The 22,028-nt window shown below is 37.5% G+C and overlaps 1 protein-coding gene and 1 pseudogene across 1 annotated transcript in view; both read left to right on the top strand.

The window, feature by feature from the left end:
* LOC132650845 (neurocalcin-delta-like) overlaps positions 1-22,028 on the top strand; it is a 117,469-nt pseudogene that overhangs the window by 33,675 nt on the left and 61,766 nt on the right.
* Positions 1-22,028, top strand: part of LOC110561735 (vomeronasal type-2 receptor 116-like) — a 799,658-nt gene that overhangs the window by 767,755 nt on the left and 9,875 nt on the right. The window contains 2 exon segments of the mRNA XM_060376155.1: positions 14,919-14,964; positions 16,613-16,742. Coding sequence (XP_060232138.1) covers positions 14,919-14,964; positions 16,613-16,742 — 176 coding nt within the window.

The following is a 22,028-nucleotide window of genomic DNA, read 5'->3' as shown; positions in this document are numbered from 1 at the left end:
ACAACTCTCTACCCAATGACAGATTGGTCAGGGAAGAAAAAAAAAAAGAAATTAGACACTTCTTGAAATTCAATGAAAATGAAGGCAAAATTCACACAATTTATGGGACACAATGAAAGCAGTGCTAAGAGGAAAGTTCATAGTACTAAGTACCTTCAGAAAGAAGTTTGAGACATCTCATACAAGCAACTTAAAGGCTTACCTGAAAGCCCTAGAAAAAGAAGAAGCTGGAATACCCAGTAGGAGCAGACAGCTGGAAATAATCAAACTCATGGCTGAAATCAATCAATTAGAAACAAATAAAACAATTCAAAGAATCAATGAAACCAAGAGCTGGTTCTTTGAGAAAATCAACAAGATAGACAAACCCTTAGCTAAACTAACAAAAAGGCAGAAAGAAAATATCCAAATCAGCAAAATCATAAACAAAAAGGAAGATATAATGACAGACACTAAGGAAATTCAAAGAGTAATTAAGTCTTACTTCAAAAGCTTTTACACAACAAAACTTGAGAATCTAAATGAAACATAATTTTCTTGATAGATTCCATTTACGAAAGCTAAACTAAGATCAGGTAAATAAATTAAACAGTCCTATATCCCTCCAAGCAAATAGAAGCCGTCATCAAATGTCTCCCTGTCAAAAAAAATGCCAGAGTCTGATGGTTTCAGTGCATAATTCTACCAGATGCTCAAAGAAGAGCTGCCACCAATTCAAACAATTCCACAAAATAAAAACAGAATATTTGTTACTTTTAAACTTAATAGATTTGTCTAGAAACTTCACACAAAATTAATCGGAACAAGAGATATTGTATATATCATAATTTAAAAGTGGTAAGTAAGAATGCAATTGTATTTAGCAGGATGAGATCATGAAAACCACAAAATTGAGGAGCACTGTGACAGTCTACAAAGACTGAAGTAGGACTGTAGAGACTAACAATAAAAATATTTTAAGTAAAATTCTATTATGAAGAAATCTTAAATCAAAACACCAGGCACCAAAATTAACCAGACCAGAATTCTGTACATTTCAGAGAAATTGTATACATTTAATATGTGCATTCTGAGTCACATTAACAAATATAAATATCATGTATCTTTCATGTTTATTATCTATAATATGTATCAGGAAGCTACAAGATTGTATACTACAGAACTTAATGTCAAGACTCCATTGCTGAAGATACCAGAAAACTTGAGTTAATGAACATGGAGAAATCAAGCTATTAATCACCTGGATGCTTTATCTTTGCTGGCTATATTTCATAGTGCTGGAAGGTGCTATATATCCTACCAAAGGAAATAAAGGTAATATCACTTTATCTGTGAACCAAGAGGGATACAGTTATGATGGGCCTTATATGATATACAGTCTGGTTCAGTAATAGGCACACATATTTTATGTGTAATTAATCTTTCTCTGATTCGATTTTTAAGGTCCCCTCATGATATAGAACACATGCTTGGCATTCAAAATTGCCATAATCTGTGACTAGGTAGGTCATAGACTCAAGTGGTGTACAAGTTTATGACATACTATGGTTTTCAAAACATGAATCTAAAATAAAGTGATGAAGTCTTCCATTTCTTTATCACTGCTGTGTGTGTCGAGGATTGGAGCCCCTCTGCTACTTTATCATGAACTATGAAGTAGTGATTGCAGTCTATAATGTGTTTGCAATCCTTTACTTACATGCATAAAGTTGTGTAAAATGATATATATCATATGTATGTAGATATACATTTGGATCTATGCTGTCCTTTGGCAAGAACTACTATTTATTTTTCTTGTTTCTCACAATTTCAACAATGCCCTTCCATCACACATTTAATTTTATTTTGGTCTTTAAATATATATTGTTTAATATTTTAGTGCAAACATTTTGGTCATATTCACCAACACCACCACTTCCATATCCGCCTACAGTAAGCCCCCTACCTATCTGACTTTGTGTTTCCTTTATTCTCCCAGTCAAGGGCAGTGAGTGTTCTATAAGTACTATTTTAACTGGAGCCTTCTTGTGTGTGTGGATGGCCACCTAGTGATCATAACAGTGAAGAAACTCTCTTCACTTTTCCAGTAACTCGCAAATCTCAGTAACTCTCTTTCCCAGTAACTATCAAATCCCAATCAAATTTCAGCTAGCAGTGATATTTTCTTCCCCTCTCCTTCTTCATGCTGGTATTTTGTTTTGTTTAAGTACACATGATCTGGCACATCTTTTCATAATTATTGTGAATTTACATGTGCAAGTAGCCTGCTGTGGACAGAAAATGTTGTTTTCTTGAGGTTATCCAAGCCTCTGGCTCTTACAATCTACCCAGGTCTCTTCAGCCATGACCCCTCATCCTTATTGAAATGGGTGTGATATGTAAGCCACATTTGTGTCTGAGCACTTCATAGTCTATTATGATATGTACCATGAGCAGTTTCTATACCTTGAACAGTCACTGATTTCTGCATTATTTTCCATCTACTGCAAAAAGAATAAAAGCTACGCTGATGAAGGCTCAGGGATGCACTAATCCATGGTGCAACAACAAATGAGTTGATTTCATATATAGTCCATTTTGTAGAATAACAGCATTAAGTTCAATCCTTGGGTCTTTGCTGTATCTAGTCACAGATTCTGGCTATTTTTATGGTGCCAAGTGTGTGTTCCATTCCATTGAGGAGACCTTAAAATCAAATCAAACAAAGGTTGATTCCATATATAATATGTTTGCCCATTATTGGACCATAGTACATATGATGTAAAGCCCAATCATAACTACATACCTCATAGTTCATGGAAGAATAGGAGTTGGTGTTACCTTTATTTTCATTGGTAGCAAGTGTAGAACCTTCTAGCATTATGAAATATAGCCAAGATAGATAAAACATCCAGGTGATTAATAGCTTGATTTCTCCATGTTTAGCAACTCAAGTTATGTAGTATCCTCAGCAGTGGAGTCTTGACATCAAGTTTGCAAGTTTCCAATATCGTATCTTCCTGACACACATTATAGATAATAAATATGAAAGATGAATGATATTTAAATTACCTTTTTATTAATTAAAATTTATATAATTTGTATCCTGGCTGTAGTCCCCTCCCTTGTCTCCTCCCAGTCTCCCATTTGCTCCTCCTTTTTCCCCTATGTCCCTCCACTAGTCCACTGATAAGAAAGGTCCCTCTCCCCTTCTCTCTGATCCTGGCCTATCAGGTCTCATCAGGACTGGCTTCATTGTCCTCTTCTGTGGTTTGGCAAGGCTAAATCCCACAAGGGGAGGTGATCAAGAGTCTGGCCAATGAGTTCATATCAGGTGTTTTTTTGAAATTTTACTTTATTTATTTTTTAATAAATTACACTTTGTATCCCAGCTGTAGCTCCCTCTTTCATCCCATCCTAATCCCACCCTCAATCCCACAATACCTCCCAGTCCCCTCCCAAAGTGCACTGGTAGGGTGGTCCTCTTGCTTTTCCATTTGACTCTAGCCTATCAAGTCTCATCATGTTTGGCTGCATTGTCTTCCTCTGTGGCCTGATAAGGCTACTCCCCCATTAGGGGGAGGTGAGAAAAGAGCCAGCCACTGAGTTCATGTCAGAGACAGTCCCTGTTACTATTATTAGGGAGACCACTTGGAGACTGAGCTGCCTTGGACTACATCTCTTACCTCCATACATGGTCCTTATTTAGAGTATCAGTCTCAGAAAAAACCCCTGTGCCCAGATGTTTTGGTTCTGTTGCTCTCCTTGTGAAACTCCTGTCCACTCCAGGTCTTTCTATCTCCCACTTCATTAATAGGATGCCCTGCCCAAAGTTTGGCTATGAGTCTCAGCATCTGCTTAAATACTCTGCTGGGTAGAGTTCTTCAAAGGCCATCTGTGCTAGACTCCTGTCCTATTCCCTATATTCTCACACTTCCAATGTCCATTAAATTTGCTTTTCTTAAGTGAGGATTGATCATCTTTCCCAGGCTCCTCCTTCTTGCTTAGCTTCTTTAGGTCTACAGATTTTAATATGATTATCCTATTTTATATGTCTAATATCCATTTATTAGTGAATATATACCATGTGTGTCTTTCTGCTTCTAGGATACCTCACTCAGAATGATCTTTTCTACTTCCCACCATTAGCCTGAAAATTTCATGGTTCCCTTGTTTTTAAAAACCGAGTATTATACCATTGTGTAAGTGTATCACAATTTCTGTATTTATTCCTCAATTGAGGGACATCTGAGTTGTTTTAGATTCTGGCTATTACAAATAAAGCTGCTCCAAAAATGGGTGAGCAAATGTCATTTTTGTATACTAGAGCATATTTTGGATATATGCCTAGGAGTGCTATGGCTGAATCTTGAGGTAGCACAATTCCTAATTGTCTGAGAAAGTGCCAGACTGATTTCCAAAGTGGTTGTACAAGTTTACATTCCCACCAGCAAAGGAGTAGGGTTCCCCTTCCTCCACATCCTCTCCAGCATCTGTTGTCACTTGAGTTTTTGATCTTAGCCATTCTGATGGATGTAAGGTGAAATCTCTGGGTCATTTTTATTTGCATTTCCCTGGTGACTAAAGATGTTGAGCATTTCTTTAAGTGTTAAGTGTTTTTCTGCCATTTTATGTTCCTCTATTGAGAATTCTCTTTTTAGCTCTGTATGCCATTTTTTAATTAGATTACTTGTCATGTTGGTGTTTACCTACTTAAGTTCTTTATTTATTCTGGATATTAGCCCTCTATCAGATATAGGGTTGTTGAAGATCCTTTCCCAACTGTACTATATTTTCTGTATCTAGTACTCTGGTTAGGGACATGTAGGGTTTTCCAGATTCTGGCTATTACAAATAAAACTATGAAGATGGATGAGCAAAGGCTCTTATTGAATGGTGGAGCATCTTTTGGGAATATGCCAAGGAGTTTAATAACTGCGTCTAGAGGAAGCACTATTCTAAATTGTCTGAGAAAGCACCAGATTGATTTCCAAAGTGGTTGTAGAATTTCCAACAGAAATGGAGGAGGGTTCCCCTCTCTCCACATCCTCTCCAGCATGTGTCTTCACTTGAGTTTTTGATCTTCATCTTTCTGATCAGTGTAAAGCGAAATCTCTGTGTCGTTTTGATTTGCATTTCCTGATTACTAACAATGTCGAGCATTTCTTTAAGTGTTTATCTGTCATTCAATATTCCTTGATAGAGAATTATCTTTTTAGCTCTGTACCCCATTTTTTAATTGGATTACTTGATTTGTTGCTGTTTAACTTCTTGAGTATTTGTAGATTCTGGATATTATCCATCTATCAGATAGAGGGTTGGTGAAGATTCTTTTCCAATCTATAGGCTGTCATTTGGTTCTGACAACAGTGTCCTTTGCATTACAGATTTTTAGTTTCATGAGGTTCCATTTATTGATTGTTTAGGATCTTAGAACCTGTGCTGTTGGTGTTCTGTTCAAGAAGTTGTCTCTTGTACCAATGATTTCAAGGCTCTTCCCCACTTTTTCTTCTAACAGGTTTAATGTGTCCACTTTTATACTGAGGTCTTTGATCCCCTGGGTGATAAGTATGAATCTATTTGCATTTTTCTACATGTAGACATCCAGTTTTACCAGCACCAATTGTTGAAGATGCTGCCCTTTTCTATTGTATGGTTTTGGGTTTTTTGTCAAAAAGCAAGTATCCATAGGTGTGTGGGTTCATTTCTGAGTTTTCTATTCTATTCCACTGATCCACCATTCTGTGTCTATGCCAATACCATGCAGTTTTTATTACTATTGCTCTGTAGTACAGTTTGAGATCACGGATGAAGATACCTCCAGACTATCTGTTGTACAGGATTGTTTTAGTAAGTCTGTTTTTTTTTTCCCATATGAAATTGAGACTTGTTCTTTCAAGGTCTGTAAAGAATTGTGTTGGTATTTTTATGGGAATTGCATTGAATCTGTAGATTGCTTTTGGCAGGATGTCCGTTTTTCACTGTGTTAATCATACTAATCCATGAGCATGGGAGATCTTTTCATCTTCTGATCTTCAATTTCTTTCTTCAGAGACTTGAAGTTTTTTCTAACAGGTCTTTCCCTTGCTTGGTTAGAGCCAGACTAAGGTACTTTATGTAATTTGTGGCTCTTGTGAAAGTTGTTATTTCCCTAATTTCTTTCTCAGCACATTTGTCATTTGTATACAGAAGGGCTACTGATTTTTTTTTTTATTTAATTTTGTGTCCAGCCACTTTGATGAAGGTGTTTATCAGCTGAAAGAGTTCCTGAGTAGAATTTTTTGGGTCATTCATTATATTGTCATATCATCTGCAAATAGTGATACTTTGTCATCTTCCATTCCAATTTGTATCCCTTGTTCTCCTTTAGTTGTCTTATTGCTCTAGCTAGAAATTCAAGAACTATGTTTAAAAGATAACAAGAGATTGGCCAGCCTTGCCTTGTCCCTGATTTCAGTGGGATTCATTTAAGTTTCTCTCCATGTATTTTGATGTTGACTATAGACTTACTATATATTGTTTTTACTGTATTTAGGTATGTGATTTTTATCCCTGATCTCTCCAAGACTTTAAGTATGAATGGTGTTGGATTTTGCCATATGTTTTTTAGGCATCTAAGGAGATGATCATGTGGTTTTTCTCCTTCAGTTTGTTCACATGGTGGATTACATTGATGGTTTTCCATATTTTGAACCACCCCTACATGCCTGGGATGAAGCCTACTTTGTCATGTTGGATGATAGCTTTATGTTTTCTTGAATATGGTTTGCATGTATTTTAGAGTATTTTTGCATCAATATCCAAAGAGAGATAGGTCTGAAGTTCTCTTTTTTTGTTGGGTCTTTGTGTGGTGTAGGTATTAAGGGCTTCATAGACTGAGTTTGGCAATATTCCTTTTGTTTCTATTTTGTGGAATAATTTGAAGAGAATTGGAGTTAGCTCTTCTTTGAAGGTCTGGTAGAATTCTGCACTGACACCATTTGTCCCTAGTCTTTTTGTTTGTTTGTTTGTTTGTTTGTTTAAGAGAGACTTTTGATGACTCCTTCTATTTCTTTGGGGTGGATAGGACTATTTAATGTATTTACCCAATCTTGATTTAATTTTTAATTTGGAAAAGAAAATTAGAGATTTCATTTAGATTTTCACATTTTGTGGTATACAGGTTTTATAGTAAGACCTAATGATTGTTTGGATTTCCTCAGGGTCTATTGTTATGTCCCCCTTTTCATTTCTGATTTTGATGATTTGAATAGTTTCTTTCTGCCTTTTCATTAGTCTGGCTGTGGGTTTGTCTATCTTATTGATTTTCTCAAAGAACCAGCTCTTGGTCACATTGATTCTTTGATTTTTTTAATTTTTACTTTTTATATTAATTATAGGTTCCTCCTCCCCTTCCATCTGACCCTAGACAATCAAGTCTCATCAGGACTGGCTTCTTGTCCTCCTGTTTGGCTTGGCTCCCCTCTTAGGGGGAGGTGATCAAATGTTCATAGCAGCTTTATTCTTAATAGCCATAACCTGGAAACAACCCAGATGTCCCCCAACTGAGGAATGAATACAGAAATTGTGGTACATTTACACAATGGAATACTACTCAACAATTAAAATCAAAGAATTCATGAAATGTGCAGGCAAATGTTAGAATCGAGAAAAGATCATCCTGAGTGAAGTAGTTAACAAGCATAAAAACACACATGGTATATACTTACTTATTATTGGATGTTTTCTTTGTTTCCAATTCATTAATTTCACCTCTGAGTTTGATTATCTCTGATAGTAGTTATTACTTTTAAATTATGACATCACAATATTTTCATTTTGTTTCATATTTTTGTGAAGTTCCTAGACAAATTTATTAGATTTATAAGAAACATAACTCAGAAACACAATCTGTACATCAGAGCAGATTCATAGAAAAGGACTTTAGGTTTGGAAAGAAAAAAAAAATACAATGTACTTGGAGCCTGTGTGCATGTCAGATATGTGAGAGAAATGCAGTTTTTCAAAGGAAAATTTTTTTAGAAAAGGAATAAGAAATCACAAAGCATCTTCAACAAATGGGCTGGTCCAACTGGATGTCTACATGTAGAAAAATGAAAATAGATCCATATTTATCACCCTGCATAAAACTAAAGTCCAAGTGGATCAAAGATCCAGCTACACTAAATCGGTTAGAAGAAAAAGTGGGTAAGACGTTGGAACTCATTGGCACAGGAGACAACTTCCTAAACAGAACACCAACAGCACAGGCTCTTAGAGCAACAATCGATAAATGGGACCTTATGAAACTGAAAAGCTTCTGTAAAGCAAAGGATATAGTCATCAAAACAAAATGACAGCCTACAGACTGGGAAAGGATCTTCACCAGCCCTACATCTGACAGAGGGCTGATATCCAGAATATATAAAGAACTAAAGAAGTTAAAAAGCAGCAAATCAAGCAATCCGATTAAAAAATTGGGTACAGAGCTAAACAGAGAATTCTCAGTGGAGGAATACAGAATGGCAGAGAAACACTTAAATGCTCAATGTCCTTAGCCATCAGAGAGATGCAAATCAAAACAACCCTGAGATTTTACCTGACACCCACCAGAATGGCTAAGATCAAAAACTCAAGTGACAACACATGCTGGAGAGGTTCTGGAGAAAGGGGAACCCTCCTCCATCATTGGTGGGAATGCAAACTTGTACAAACACTTTGGAAATCAATCTGGCACTTTCTCAGACAATTAGGAATAGTGCTTCCTCAAGATCCAGCTATACCACTCCTAGGCATATATACAAAAGGGGCTTAAGTACACAACAAGGACATTTGCTCAACCATGTTTGTAGCAGCTTTATTCGTAATAACTAGAACCTGAAAACAACCCACATGTCCCTCAGTTGAGGAATGGATATAGAAATTGTGGTACTTTTACACAATGGAATACTACTCAGCAATTAAAAATGAGGAAATCATGAAATTTGCAGGCAAATGGTGGGACCTAGAAATGATCATCCTGAGTGAGGTATCCCAAAAGCAGAAAGACACACATGGTATATACTCACTTTTATAGACCTATAAGATAGGATAAATATACTGAAATCTATCCACCTAAAGAAGATAAACAAGAAAGAGGAACCAGGGTGTGATGATCAATCCTCACTTAGGAAGACAAATGGGATGGACGTTGGATGTAGGAGCAAACAAGTAACAGGACAGGAGTTGTACCACAGAAGGCCTCTGAAAGACTCTACCTAGCAGTGTATCAAAACAGATATTAAGACTCATAACCAAACCTCTGGCAGAATGCAGGAAACCAAAAAAAAAAAAAAAAGGGGGGGAGTTAATATGACCTGGAAAGAACAGGAGTTCCACAAGGACCAAATATATCTGGGCACAGGGGTCTTTTATGAGATTGATTCTCCAAACAAGGACGATGTATGGATGCAACCTAGAGCCCCTGCTCAGATGTAGCCCTTGGTAGCTCAGTATCCAAGTGAGTACCCTAATAAGGGGAACAGGGACTGTTTCTGACATGAACTCGATGGTGGGCTCTTTGACCTCCCTGCCTCCCAGGGAGAAGCAGCCTTGCTAGGCCACAGAGGAGGACTTTGCAGCCAGTCCCGAAGACACCTGATAAATCAGTATCAGATGTAAGGGGAAGAGGTTCTCCCTTATCAGTGGACTTGGAAAGGGGCAGGGAGGAGATGAGGGTGGGAAGGTGGGATTGGGAGGGAAAGAGGGAGTGGGATACAGCAGAGATTCAAATTTAACAAACTGTAACTAATATTAAAAAATAAAAATTAAAAAAAAGAAAGCACAAAGAATCAGCAATACAAACAATGTAGAAAAACAGCAACAGAAAAAACTGACTAGAAAAACATAATTACGCAAAAATTCTACATCTAAGGGTACACTCTTTGTTTCTTTTCAAGTATGTAGAATTTAATCTTCTTTAATGTAGAATTAATCTTCTTTCCTATAGATCTTTCCAAAATATAAAAAAATATTACTTTTCCAGAAAACTCTGAAAATATATTAATATGTAGCATTTCTATAGAAGATCAATTTACTAAATAGAAAGTTAAGAAAACTTTTTTTGTGAACAGCACACTTTGACACTAAATGAAATGCTATTCCTGGTGTGTGGGACTTTTGGCATCATGAAGAATGTGAAATCTTTCCTCACCATATTATTGTTAGCATTATTATTACATAATAAGATAAATTGATCCAGGTGCAAGTGTGAGGATCTAAGTTCAGATCTCCCCCCAAACATAAATGTACTATTATAATCCAATGATCACATAGCAGGAAGAACCCAAGAGAGGAGACCCTCTACAAGTTTGCTGTTCACAGTGGCAGGCTTATGTGGTGAAAACAATGAAGTCAGTTAGTGTGGTACTCTGCCTTCTGCACAGCAGTGGGTAAGGAGAGGCAGAAAGAATCTTAGTGATTTCAAGGCCAGAGTATGTTCCAGGTCAGCCAGTGCTACATGGTCAGACTCTGTCTCAGTCAATCAAATAAGTCAGTCAGTCAGTAAGTGAATAATTAACAAATGATAAAGAACCACTGTGAAATAATGTGGACAGCTAGGACTGACCCTGGATATTCTTTCTGCCTTGCACTAATAGTTATTGACACTCATAAACCTGTACATGCACAGAGAGACTCACATCTACAATAGTGTTGCACAGTTCATCAATACACAAAATGTTAACATAAATTTAAATATGGATTCACATGAATTAATCCCAGTAATTGAATGCAGAGACAAGAATATTCCCATGAGATCAAGGGCATCCTTGTCTACATGCTGTGTTCCAGGCCACACTATTGAGAAAATATCATAGAAATGGCAACTGCAGCAATATATTATTTGAATTAACTTTGTGCTATACTTTAAGTAAGTTATTTTCTAAAACCTGAGTGATTGTATCAAGACATAATGACATTTCTTAATTGTTAAAGTAGAAGGGCCAAATTCCAGACACCAAAAGTTGTGATGTTTTGTCAGAACCCAATTTCTTATTCATGGACAGTTTAAGTTTATTTTTCTGCACATAAAAGATAAATAAAGCAATGTAATAAAAAATTATATTTCCTGAGACCATAAATAATAAAGGTTAATAATGTAGGATCTTACCTAGTCTTATCTACTTAAATTGCCCATGTTAATTCCAATCATTCATGAGAATATACTTAAAAAAGTGTTGTATAGAAACATGGGCTTTTGAGTTATAAAAGCCATTGCACTAAATATGTGGGTTTATATTCTATGTCTTTTTCCTATATGTTTTTGTATTGTTTTGTTTTAATCTGTTCAGGTATGAGTTTAAGAACTACCAGTTTGTTCTGGCCCTGGTACTTGCCATTGAGGAAATGAACAGAAACCGTATTCTTCTTCCCAACACAACTCTGGGCTTCGCTCTGTATAATGCTGCACCTTTGGAAACGAGTATCCTTTATGCTCCCTTTATTTGGCTCACACGTTGAGGGTACCTCTAGCTAATTTCAACAGTGGACTGAAGAGAATGTCATCTGCTGCACTCACAGGAACATCATGGAAAATATCTTCCCACCTTGGGAAACTGTTTCAAATTTACAAAATACCACAGGTGAGGGCTGGGGTGTTGGAACTCAGGGTCAAATGTCAGTTTTGATAGTATTGGTTGATTGAAAATGTAAAATAGGAGGTCTAGGATAAGTCATCTAACAAAGTAAAGTACAAAGGTGCTTCATGATAGATCCACATTTCCATTACTTGAAATATAATGAAGGAGAAGTTGATGAGAAACTTACTGAAACTTGAGAATAGTCAGTAATTTTTTTGGAAAAGTCTCCGTTTGGGTTTGCCTTTTAAAATATGACAAAACCATCTTCATACCAACTGTTTATGCTTGTTGATTCAGGACTGATAATCTGTTTGATGCCAATGTTTTTCTTTTTTTTTTTTCAATTTTCTTTTTCTACAGCTCACTTTTGGACTTTTTGATTCTAGCTTAAATGACAGAGGTCAGTTTAATTCTATCAGATGGCCCCCAAGGACACATTTCTGTCACTTACCATAGTTTCTTTGATGCATCGTTTCAAATGGTCCTGGGTTGGTCTGATTCTCCGATGGCCACCAGAGAGAATCAGATTCTTTCAGACTTGAGAGAAGATATGGAGAGTACTGGCATCTGCATAGCCTTTTTGAAAATGATTTGTGGTTCCTGGAATTCATATTCCAGTGCATTATGGAAGGATCTGGTAATGATTCAGGAATCATCAGCAAATGTGATATTTATGGGGATGTTGTTTCTTTGCAAGGTTTAATGCGACATATTGAGCAGCAGTTAGTGACATGGAAAGTCTGGATCTTGAACTCTCAATGGGATGTTGATCACAATTATGGTAGAGTCATTTCATGGGAGTCTCATTTTTTCACACCACCATGAAGAGATGGTTGACTTTACAAATTTTATTTAAACAGTTAATCCCTACAAATATCCAGAAGACACTTATCTTCCTAAGTTTTGGTTTCTGTTCTTCAAGTGCTCATTTTCTGAGTTCGATTGTCAACTTTTAGAAAACTGCCAACCCAATGCTACTTTGGAGTTACTGCCAAGACACTATTTTGACCCAGTTATGAATGCAGAGAGCTTCAATATATACAGTGCTATGCATGCTGTGGCCTACAGTCTCCATGAGATGAATCTTCAGCAAATACAGACATAACCACATGTTAATGGAGATGGAAAGGAATTCTTCCCCTGGCAGGTAATATCCCTTCCTGTGTTGTTTTAACATCAGCAATGTGAGGTATTTTTAGGCATTTAGGCATTTAAATTAGGTATCACAGGGTTTTTAGAATACATTGTCAACAAGCAAGGATGTATTCCTCAGAGCAGAGGTAGTAGCAGTAGATCCTTAAGGTTTAAAATGCTTCTGAGCACTACCACAGGATTATGAAGTTAAGGATCACTTTAATGTGTACTTTCCACCCCAGGGCCCTCGTCTAAGGATGGCAGCTTTGTATATATTCTGAAAGTTGGTTAGCTTTCCAAAGGAACTTGAATCAGCAGAATCCACATTACGTTGTTTATTGCTGACTTAGTTGTTCCTAGTGCAAGGATTTATCTTGAAGAAAATGTGGTTTCCAAATTTTAATGCATTTCAGTCCAAGTATTGTTCATTTACTCAGCCACACGGATACCTCCTTTAAGGTGCTTTTTATTCTAGTTCCCACCGATGGCCTGCAAATGTCATGATTTCCTTATTTTAATTGCTGAGTAGTATTCCACCATGTAAATGTACCACAATTTCTGTATCTATTCCTCAGTTGAGGGAAATATGAGTTGTTTCCAGATTCTGGATATTAAGAATAAAACTGTTGTGAACATTGGCAAGCAAATGTCCTTGTTGTATACTTGAGCACATTTTGGATATATGCCTAGGAGGAAGTATAGCTGGATAGCTGGATCTTGAGGTAGCATTATTCCTCATTGTCTGTGAAAGCATCAGATTGATTTCCAAAGTGGTTGTAAAAGTTTACATTCAAAATACCAATGGTGGAGGGTTCCCCTTTATCCACATCCTCTCCAACATATATTGTCACTTGAGTTTTTGTTCTTACACATTCTGATGGATGTAAGGTGAAATCTCAGGGTTTTGTGATTTGCATTTCCCTGATGACCAAGGACATTGAGCATTTCTTTAAGTGTTTCTCTGCCATTCGATATTCCTGTATTGAGAATTCTCTGTTTAGCTCTGTACCCCAATTTTTATTGGAGTACTTTATTTGTTGCTGTTTAACTTGTTGAGTTCTTAATATATTCTGGATATTAGCCCACTATCAGTTATAGGGTTGGTGAAGATCATTTCCCAGTCTGTAGCCTGTCATCCTGAGTGAGGTATCCCAGAAGCAGAAAGACACACATGGTATAGACTCATTTAAAAGTAGATATTAGACAAATAATATAAGATAAATTATATGAAAATCTTTATACCTAAAGAATCTAAGAAAGAAGGAGGACTCTGGGTAAGATGACCAATCCTTATGCAGAAAGGGAAAGGTGAAATACATTAGAAGAGGGAGAAAACAGGGAACAGGACTGAAGCCTACCACAGAGGGCCTCTGAAAGACTCTAACCGGCAGGGTATCAAAGCAGATGCTGAGACTCACAGTCAAACTTGGAGCAGAGTACAGGGAATCTTATGAAAGAAGGGAGAGATAAAAAGATATGGAGTGAACAGGAGAGCTACAAGAAGAGCAACAGAACCAGAATATCTGGCCATAGGGGTTTGTTCTGAGACTGATACTCCAAAGAAGGGCCATTCAAGGAGATAACCTAGTACCCCTGCTCAGTCTTCAAGTGGTTCCCTAGTAAGGGGAACAGGGGCTGTCTCTGACATGAAGTCAGTGGCTGGCTCTTTGATCACATCCCACTGAGAAAGGACTTCCTTACAAGACCGCAGAGGAAGACAATGCAGACAGTCCTTATGAAACCTGATAGGCTAGGGTCAGATGAAAGGGAAGGAGGACCTTCCTTATCAGTGGACTAGGGAAGGCGCAGAGGACTAAAAGAGGGACATAGCAGGGGTTTGGGAGAGAATGAGGGAGGGTCCTACAGCTTGGATACAAATTGAATAAATAGTAATAAATAAAAAATAAATTTTAAAAATTATCCTTTTATAATGATTCTTTGTACTACTTTTTAAATAAAATGTTTTTAGTATCTTAGATGTACTTCAAACTATATTCCTACATCTCTTTCAGTTCCTTTATTTCCTAAAGAATGACCTACTGAAAAATCTCTTGAGAGGTCACAAAATACTGGATGGGAGAAAATGCCTAGATTCAGAGTATGACATTCTCAATTTTTGGAATTTTCCAAAGGGTCTTGGATTAAAGGTTAAAGTATGCACCATTTTCATATGCACCATTTTCTTCAGATGCTCCTCTTGGTCAACAGTTGTCTATGTGCGCAGATGATTCAGTGGCCTACAAAGTTTATAAAGGTGAGTCATGACTTATCTCATTTTGATCTTTAATAAAAACAAAAGTAGTTTTCAGGATGTTATGATCTTTTGACACTTATTCAGTACCAATTATTATTCAGCAACCATTTAGGCAGTTAAACAGCCAACATAAACTGTTTTCTCATTTCCTGACTCTGATCAATGGAAAAGTTTGTTTTTAAATCTTATTATGCCAACATATTTCTTATGAATAAGTTAAGTTTCTGTCATAGCCTGAAAACACTGATAGAAGATTTATTTAGTGACAGGGCCTTAGAAATTTTAGTGAGAAGTAAAGTGGCATTTTTTTTTTCAATGCAGTTTATTCAGGAACATTGAACAATCCTCGGACCCTGGGGAAAGCCAGCCCACAGCTTAAATAGCCTCTGGGTAGCCAACCCAGGCGTGCCACAGGGGCAATGCAGATAGGTCCACATACATGGAAGCAAGCCAGATCCTCGGCCTTAGCCAAATGTGGAGTTGTTCGTGACAGAGAGCACTCACCATTGGGAAGGTGGAAGGCGGAAACTAGCTCCATCTTTAAGGCATAGCATTCCGCAGCTCTCTACAGTTCCCCCTTTTTGTTTTAGACGCATCAGGCAAGAGTAGAGGTCTGATCTCTGATATTAGAAATATATTGGGACTTTGTACAGATGTTCATTTAGGTGTCATCCACCCAAAGAGCATCAGACCTGTCCGATACCTTTTTCTCAGAGGCGGGACCTGGGGCATCAACCCGCATGCAATCAGACATGCTCTTCTCTGGGTCCGAAGCGGCTGACCCTGAGTGCAGTGCTTAGCCTCGCATCCTGAGCGTATCATTTTAGCTTTTTATGGTATCTAACCATGCTTGGGGAGAATGTCCTGCTTCAATGGCTGTAAAGGCCTGAATGATCATGGCTGCATCACACTGTTGTGAGACTCTAATCTTGCATATATACCACAGGCAAACCAAGGAGTAAAGTGGCATTTTTATTGTCAGCCTTTAAAAAAGATAGATTAGGATGACAAGTGAGTGTGTGTGTGTGTGTGTGTGTGTGTGTGTTTGTGTGTGTGTTTGCTTTGCTACCTCAAATAAATAGTCAACAAAACAACTGAAGGGAGAGCAGGTTTGTTTTTGCTGACTCTGTGAGCAATCAGTCTTACCCTAGTGGGAAAATAATGTTTTAGGAGCCAGAGAATGTGATGACACTAAACTCACAGTAGCCAATTAATTATTGACCCCCATTTTGTGGTAGCTTTTTCCACATCAGGTAAATGTTTCTCTACAACTCCTCACAGAAATGCCCAAAGACTTGTTTCCATGATGAATCCAAGCCCTATAGAGTTGTCAATCAACATTCACAACTACATTGGATATTAAAGTTCCCTAGTAGCCAGTAAAATTGAGCCAGTTTAAATCTGAAGTCATACTGTGACCTTCTAGAACACTACTTTAATGACAACAGCTTCATATATTGAACCAAGGTTTAAATATGTGGGTTTTGTATTGCAAAATGTTCTAAAATTAGTATCACTAATACCCATTACCTTTCATTTTATGTGTAAGCATTTCCAGATTAATATTTGATAATACTTAGAAACATGCCACTCACTCAAAAATTTCACAAAAATCCAAACATTTGCTAATAGTTTTCATTTCTCTTAGATTCCACAGTCTGTGTGCAGTGAGAGCTGTATGCCTGGATTAAGGAAGTCTGCCCAGGAAGGCAAGGCTGCTTGCTGCTTTGATTGTACTCCTTGTGCTGAAAATAAGATTTCCAATGAGACAGATAAATACAGGCTGATAGAGAACTTCCCAACTTGTCCTTAGAAGTCTGAAATACCTAAGCCAAAGGAAAAGGACTAGCGAGAAGATATAGACTTTTGTTCCTTGATTAGAAATTTAAAGTTTCCCAAGAGGAAACAAAAGAGTCAGAGACACACTCATCCTCAAAGTCAGAAGTCTCATTGTCATACTAAGCTAAAATACATGCAGAAGACCAGGTGTACTCATGTAGGCCTTATGCTTGCTGTTTCGGGCTCTGTGAGTTCATATGCACCATTTTTGTAGTTGATTCAGAGGGCTTTGTTTTCCTGGTGCCTTCCATCCCCCCAACTTTTATAATCCTCCCACTTCCTGCTCTCAGTGGAATCCCTGAGCTCTGCAGGGAGGGCTTTGCTGGAGACCTCCAATTTAGACACTCTTCACACAGTCTGGCTGTGGATTTCTGAATCCACTCTGAACTCTTGCCAGAGGAAACTTCTGTTGATGATGATTGGATAAGGCATTCAACTATGAATGTAGTAGAATATCATTAGGATATTCTAATTAGGATATTCCTAATCATTAGGCATCATTTTATTGAGGTTTTCTTAGATCAGTTATATTTCATTTTACCCTAGGTTCTGGAATATCCAATCTCCTGCTCTTGGTTACCCAAGAAGTGTCATTCATGCTCTGCTTCTCCTTGAGTGGTCCTTAAATCAGATCAAATAATTCTTGGCTACTTCCATGACTTCTTTTTCATTTTTCAATTATTTATTTTTAATTTATTACAGTTTCTTCACTTGGTATTCCAGCTGTAGCTGTCTCCCTTGTCCCTGTCCAATCCCACCCTCTCCTCTTCTCCCCCTATTTCCCTCCCCCAGTCCACTGATAGGGGAGGTCCTCCTCCCCTTCAGTCTGACCCTAGCCTATCAGGTCTCATCAGGACTGGATGCATTGTTTTTTGTTGTTTTTTTTTTTTTTTCCTGTTGCCTGGAAGGCCTGCTCCCCCATCAGGAGGAGATGATGAAAGAGGCAGTCATTGAGTTCATGTCAGAGACAGTCCCTCTTCTCTGACTAGGGAAGCCACTTGGAGGCTGAGCTGACATGGGCTACATCTATGCAGGGGTTCTAGCTTATCTCCTTGCATGGTCATTGGTTGCAGTATCAGTCTCAGAAAAGATCCCTGTGTGTGTGGTCAATGGAATGTTGTTTGGTTGTTATTAATCTAAGGGCTACTCTCCACTTTGAAGTGGTACTCAACAAACTTGTCTTTATAGGTCTGAATTATCTCACTCAGGATGTTTTTTTTTTTCTCGTAATATCCATCTTATTGCTAATTTCATAATGTCTTTTAAAAAAACAGCTGAGTAATAATCTAATGTGTAAGTGTACCAGATTTCTTTATCTATTTTTCTGTTGAGGGATATCTAGAATATTTCTAGTCTCTAGATATGGATAAAGCTACAATGAACATGGTTGAACAAGTGTTATTGTGGTTGGATGTTGCATTCTTTGGTTATATGCCCAAAAGTTATATGTCTAGATACTGTGATAGATCAATTCCCAACATTCTGAGGAACTGCTGTATTCATCTTAGAGCTATTTTTGTATTCACGTCAACATTTAAGAGATGTTCTTACTCCACATCCTTGCCAACATGAGGTGTCCATTATGGTAGAAATAGGAATGTCAAAGTATTTTTGATTTGCATTAGATATTTTGATGCCTAAAAATATTGAACACTTCTTTAAGGTTTTTTTTTTCCAGCTATTTGTATACCTCTATTACACACTCGTTGTTTAGGTCTGCACATCAATTTTATTTTTGTTTTTTTGAAATCAGGTTTTTTAAGTCCTTTATATAATCTTTACAATTAGTACTCTATCAGATGTGAAGTTTGTGTAAATAATTTCTCTTTATGTAGGAAGCTGCCTGGCTTAAATAACTGTGTCCTTTGCCTTACAGAAATTTTCAATTCCATGAGATGCCATTTATTAATTGTTCCCCTTGGTGCCTTTCCTTCCAGTGTTCTAGTCAGAAAAGCTTTGCCTGTTCCAATGCATTCATGGCTATTCCAAACTTTATCTTCTATACAGTTCAGTGTATCTTCTTTTATCTTGAGATCTTTTATCCACTGATAGTTGGGTTTTGTGCAAGGTGATGAATTTGTTATTTGCATTATTATATTATTATATATTATTATATATATTATATATATTTTATAGTAATCTAGTTTTAGTACTATCATTTGATGAAAATGCTGTTTTTTTATCCTTGTAGGTAACTTTGGATATTTTTATAAAAATATCAGGTAGTAATATGTGTTTGGATTTATATTTATTTCTTTAAAAATTTTTAATTATCTTTTATTAAAATTTGTTCAATTTGTATCACAGTTGTGGTTCTCTTCCTTGTCTACCTCCAGTTCCACCCTCCCTCCCTCTTCTTGCCATATGCCCCTCATCTAATATGCTGATAAGGGAGGTCCTCTTCCCCTTTTCTTTTGACTCTACTATCAGGTCTCATCAGGACCATTGAATTGCCTTCCTCTGTGGTCTAGCATGACTGAACCCTGCAGGGGTAGGTGATCAGAGAGCCTGCCACAGAGTTCATTTCATAGAAAGTCCCTGCAATCCTTATTAGGGACTCCACTTGGATGCTGAGTCTATGGGCTACATATGAGAGTGGGTTAAATGTCCTCTACACGTCCTTGGTTAGGTTATCAGTCTCTGCAGGTCCCCTTCCAGGGCTCAGATTTTTTGGCTCTGTTGGTCTCCTTTTGGAGCTTCTTTCCCCTCCTGGTCTTTCTATTTAATCCAGGCATTTTGCCCAAAGTTTGGCTACGAGTTTCTGCCCCTGCTTTGATACCTAGATCAGTACAGACTTTCAGAGGCCTACAATTGTAGGCTCCTGTCCTGTTACCTGGTTTCTCCTGCTTCCAATGTCTATCACATTTAACCTTCTGAATGAATATTGAGCATCTTCCCTAGGGTACTCCTTCTTGTTTACTTTCTTTAGGAGTATAGATTTTAGTATGTTTATCCTATATTATATGGCTAATATCCACTTACAAGTGAGTATATACCATGTGTGTTTTTCTGCTTCTAGGTTACCTAACTCAAGATGGTCTTTTCTAGTTCCCACAATTTGTCTGCAATTTTCATGATTTCCTTGTTTTTAATTGTTGAGTAGTATTCCATTGTGTAAAGTACCACAATTTCTGTATCCGTTTCTCCATTGAAGGACATCTGGGTTGTTTCAAGCTTTTTATTTTTAATAATATAGCTGCTACAAACATGGTTGAAGAAATGTCCTTGTTGTTTACTTCAGAATATATGCTCATCTAATATGCTGATAAGGGAGGTCCTCTTCCCCTTTTCTTTTGACTCTACTATCAGGTCTCATCAGGACCATTGAATTGCCTTCCTCTGTGGTCTAGCATGACTGAACCCTGCAGGGGTAGGTGATATACTTAAATTTACTTTGGATATATGCCTAGGAGTGGTATAGCTGGATCTTGCAGCAGCACTATTCCCAATTTTCTGAGAAAGCACTAAATTGATTTCCAAGGTGATTGAACAAGTTTAAATTCCCACCAGCAATGGAGAAATGTTCCCTTCTCCACATCCTTTCCAGCATGTGAGTTTTTGATCCTAGCCATTCTGATGGGTGTGAGGTGAAATCTCAGGGTTTTTTATTTGCATTTTCCTGTTGACTATGTATGTTGAGCATTTCTCTGTTTCTCTGCCATTTGATATTGCTCTATTGAGAATTCTCTGTTTAGCTCTGTACCCCATTTTTAATGGGATTAATTGGTTTGTTGGTGTTTAACTTTTTAAGTTTTTTATATATTCTGGATATTAGCCTTCTGTCAGCTGTAGGATTGGTGAAGATCTTTTCCCAGTCTGTGGTCATTTGGTTCTGATGACAGTGTCCTTTGCTTTATAGAAGCTTTTCAGTTTCATGAGGTCCCTTTTATTGATCTTAGAGCCTGTGCTGTTGGTGTTCTCTTCATGAAGTTGTCTCATGTAACAATGAGTTCAAGGCTCTTCCCCACTTTTTCTTCTAATGGGTTTAGTGTGTCTGGTTTTATGTTGAGGTCTTTGATCCACTTGGACTTTAGTTTTGTGCAGGGTAATAAAAATGGATCTATTTGCATTTTCTACATGTAGCCTTCCAATTAGGCCAGTACCATTTGTTAAATATGCTATCTTTTTCCATTGTATTGTTTTGGCATCTTTGTCAAAAATCAAGTATCCATAGGTGTATGGGTTTATTCTGGGTTTTTTCTATTTTATTTCATTGATTCACCAGTCTGTTTCTATGTCAGTACCATGCAGTTTTTATTACTATTGCTCTATAGCACATGTTGAAAACAGTTTGTACCGGATTGTTTAAGCAATTCTGAATTTTTTTCCCCATATGAGACTTGTTCTTTCAAGTTCTGTAAATAATTGTGTTGGTGTATTGACGGGAATTGAGTTGAATCTGTAGACTGCTTTTGGTAGGATGGCCATTTTCATGTTAATCCTACAGATCCATGAGAATGGGAGCTCTTTGCATCTTCTGATATCTTCAATTTATTTTTTTATTTTTTATTCATTACAACTTATTCACTTTGAATTCCAGCTGTTAGCCCCTTCCCTCATCTATTGCTAATACTGCCCTCCCTCTCTCTTCTCCTCCCATGTCCCCCCTTGCATCTGACCCTAGTCTATCAGGTCTCATCAGGACTGTCTGCATTGTCTTCCTCTGTGGCCTGGTTAGACTGTCCCTGCCTTCAGGGGGAGTTGGTGATCAAAGAACCAGCCACTGAGTTCATGTCAGAGACAGCCCCAGTTCCCATTACTAGGGAAACCACTTGGAGACCGAGCTGCCATGGTCTACATCTGTGCAGAGGTTCTAGGTTAACACCATTCATGGTCCTTGGTTGTAGTATCAGTCTCAGAGAAGATCCCTGTGCCCAGATTTTCTGGCTTTGCTACTCTCCTTGTAGAGCTCCTGTCTCCTCTACATCTTTTGCTCTCCCCCTTCTTTAGAATCCCTGCACTCTGTCCAGAGTTTGGCTATGAGCCTCAGCATCTGCTTTAATACCCTGCTGGATAGTCTTCTTCAATTTCTTTCTTCAGAGTTTTGTACTTTTTAATATAGGTATTTCATTTGCTTGATTAGTAACACCAAGACACTTTATGTTATTTGTGGCTATTGTGAAGGGTGTTGTTTCCCTAATTTCTTTCTCAGCCCATTTGATTGTTGAATATAGGAGGGCTTCAGATTTTTTTGAGTTAATTTTGTATACAGCCACTTTGCTAAA

The sequence above is a fragment of the Meriones unguiculatus genome (assembly GCF_030254825.1).
Source record: "Meriones unguiculatus strain TT.TT164.6M chromosome 13 unlocalized genomic scaffold, Bangor_MerUng_6.1 Chr13_unordered_Scaffold_34, whole genome shotgun sequence".
In the NCBI taxonomy this organism is placed as follows: Eukaryota; Metazoa; Chordata; class Mammalia; order Rodentia; family Muridae; genus Meriones; species Meriones unguiculatus.
This window is presented reverse-complemented; position numbering and strand designations above follow the sequence as displayed.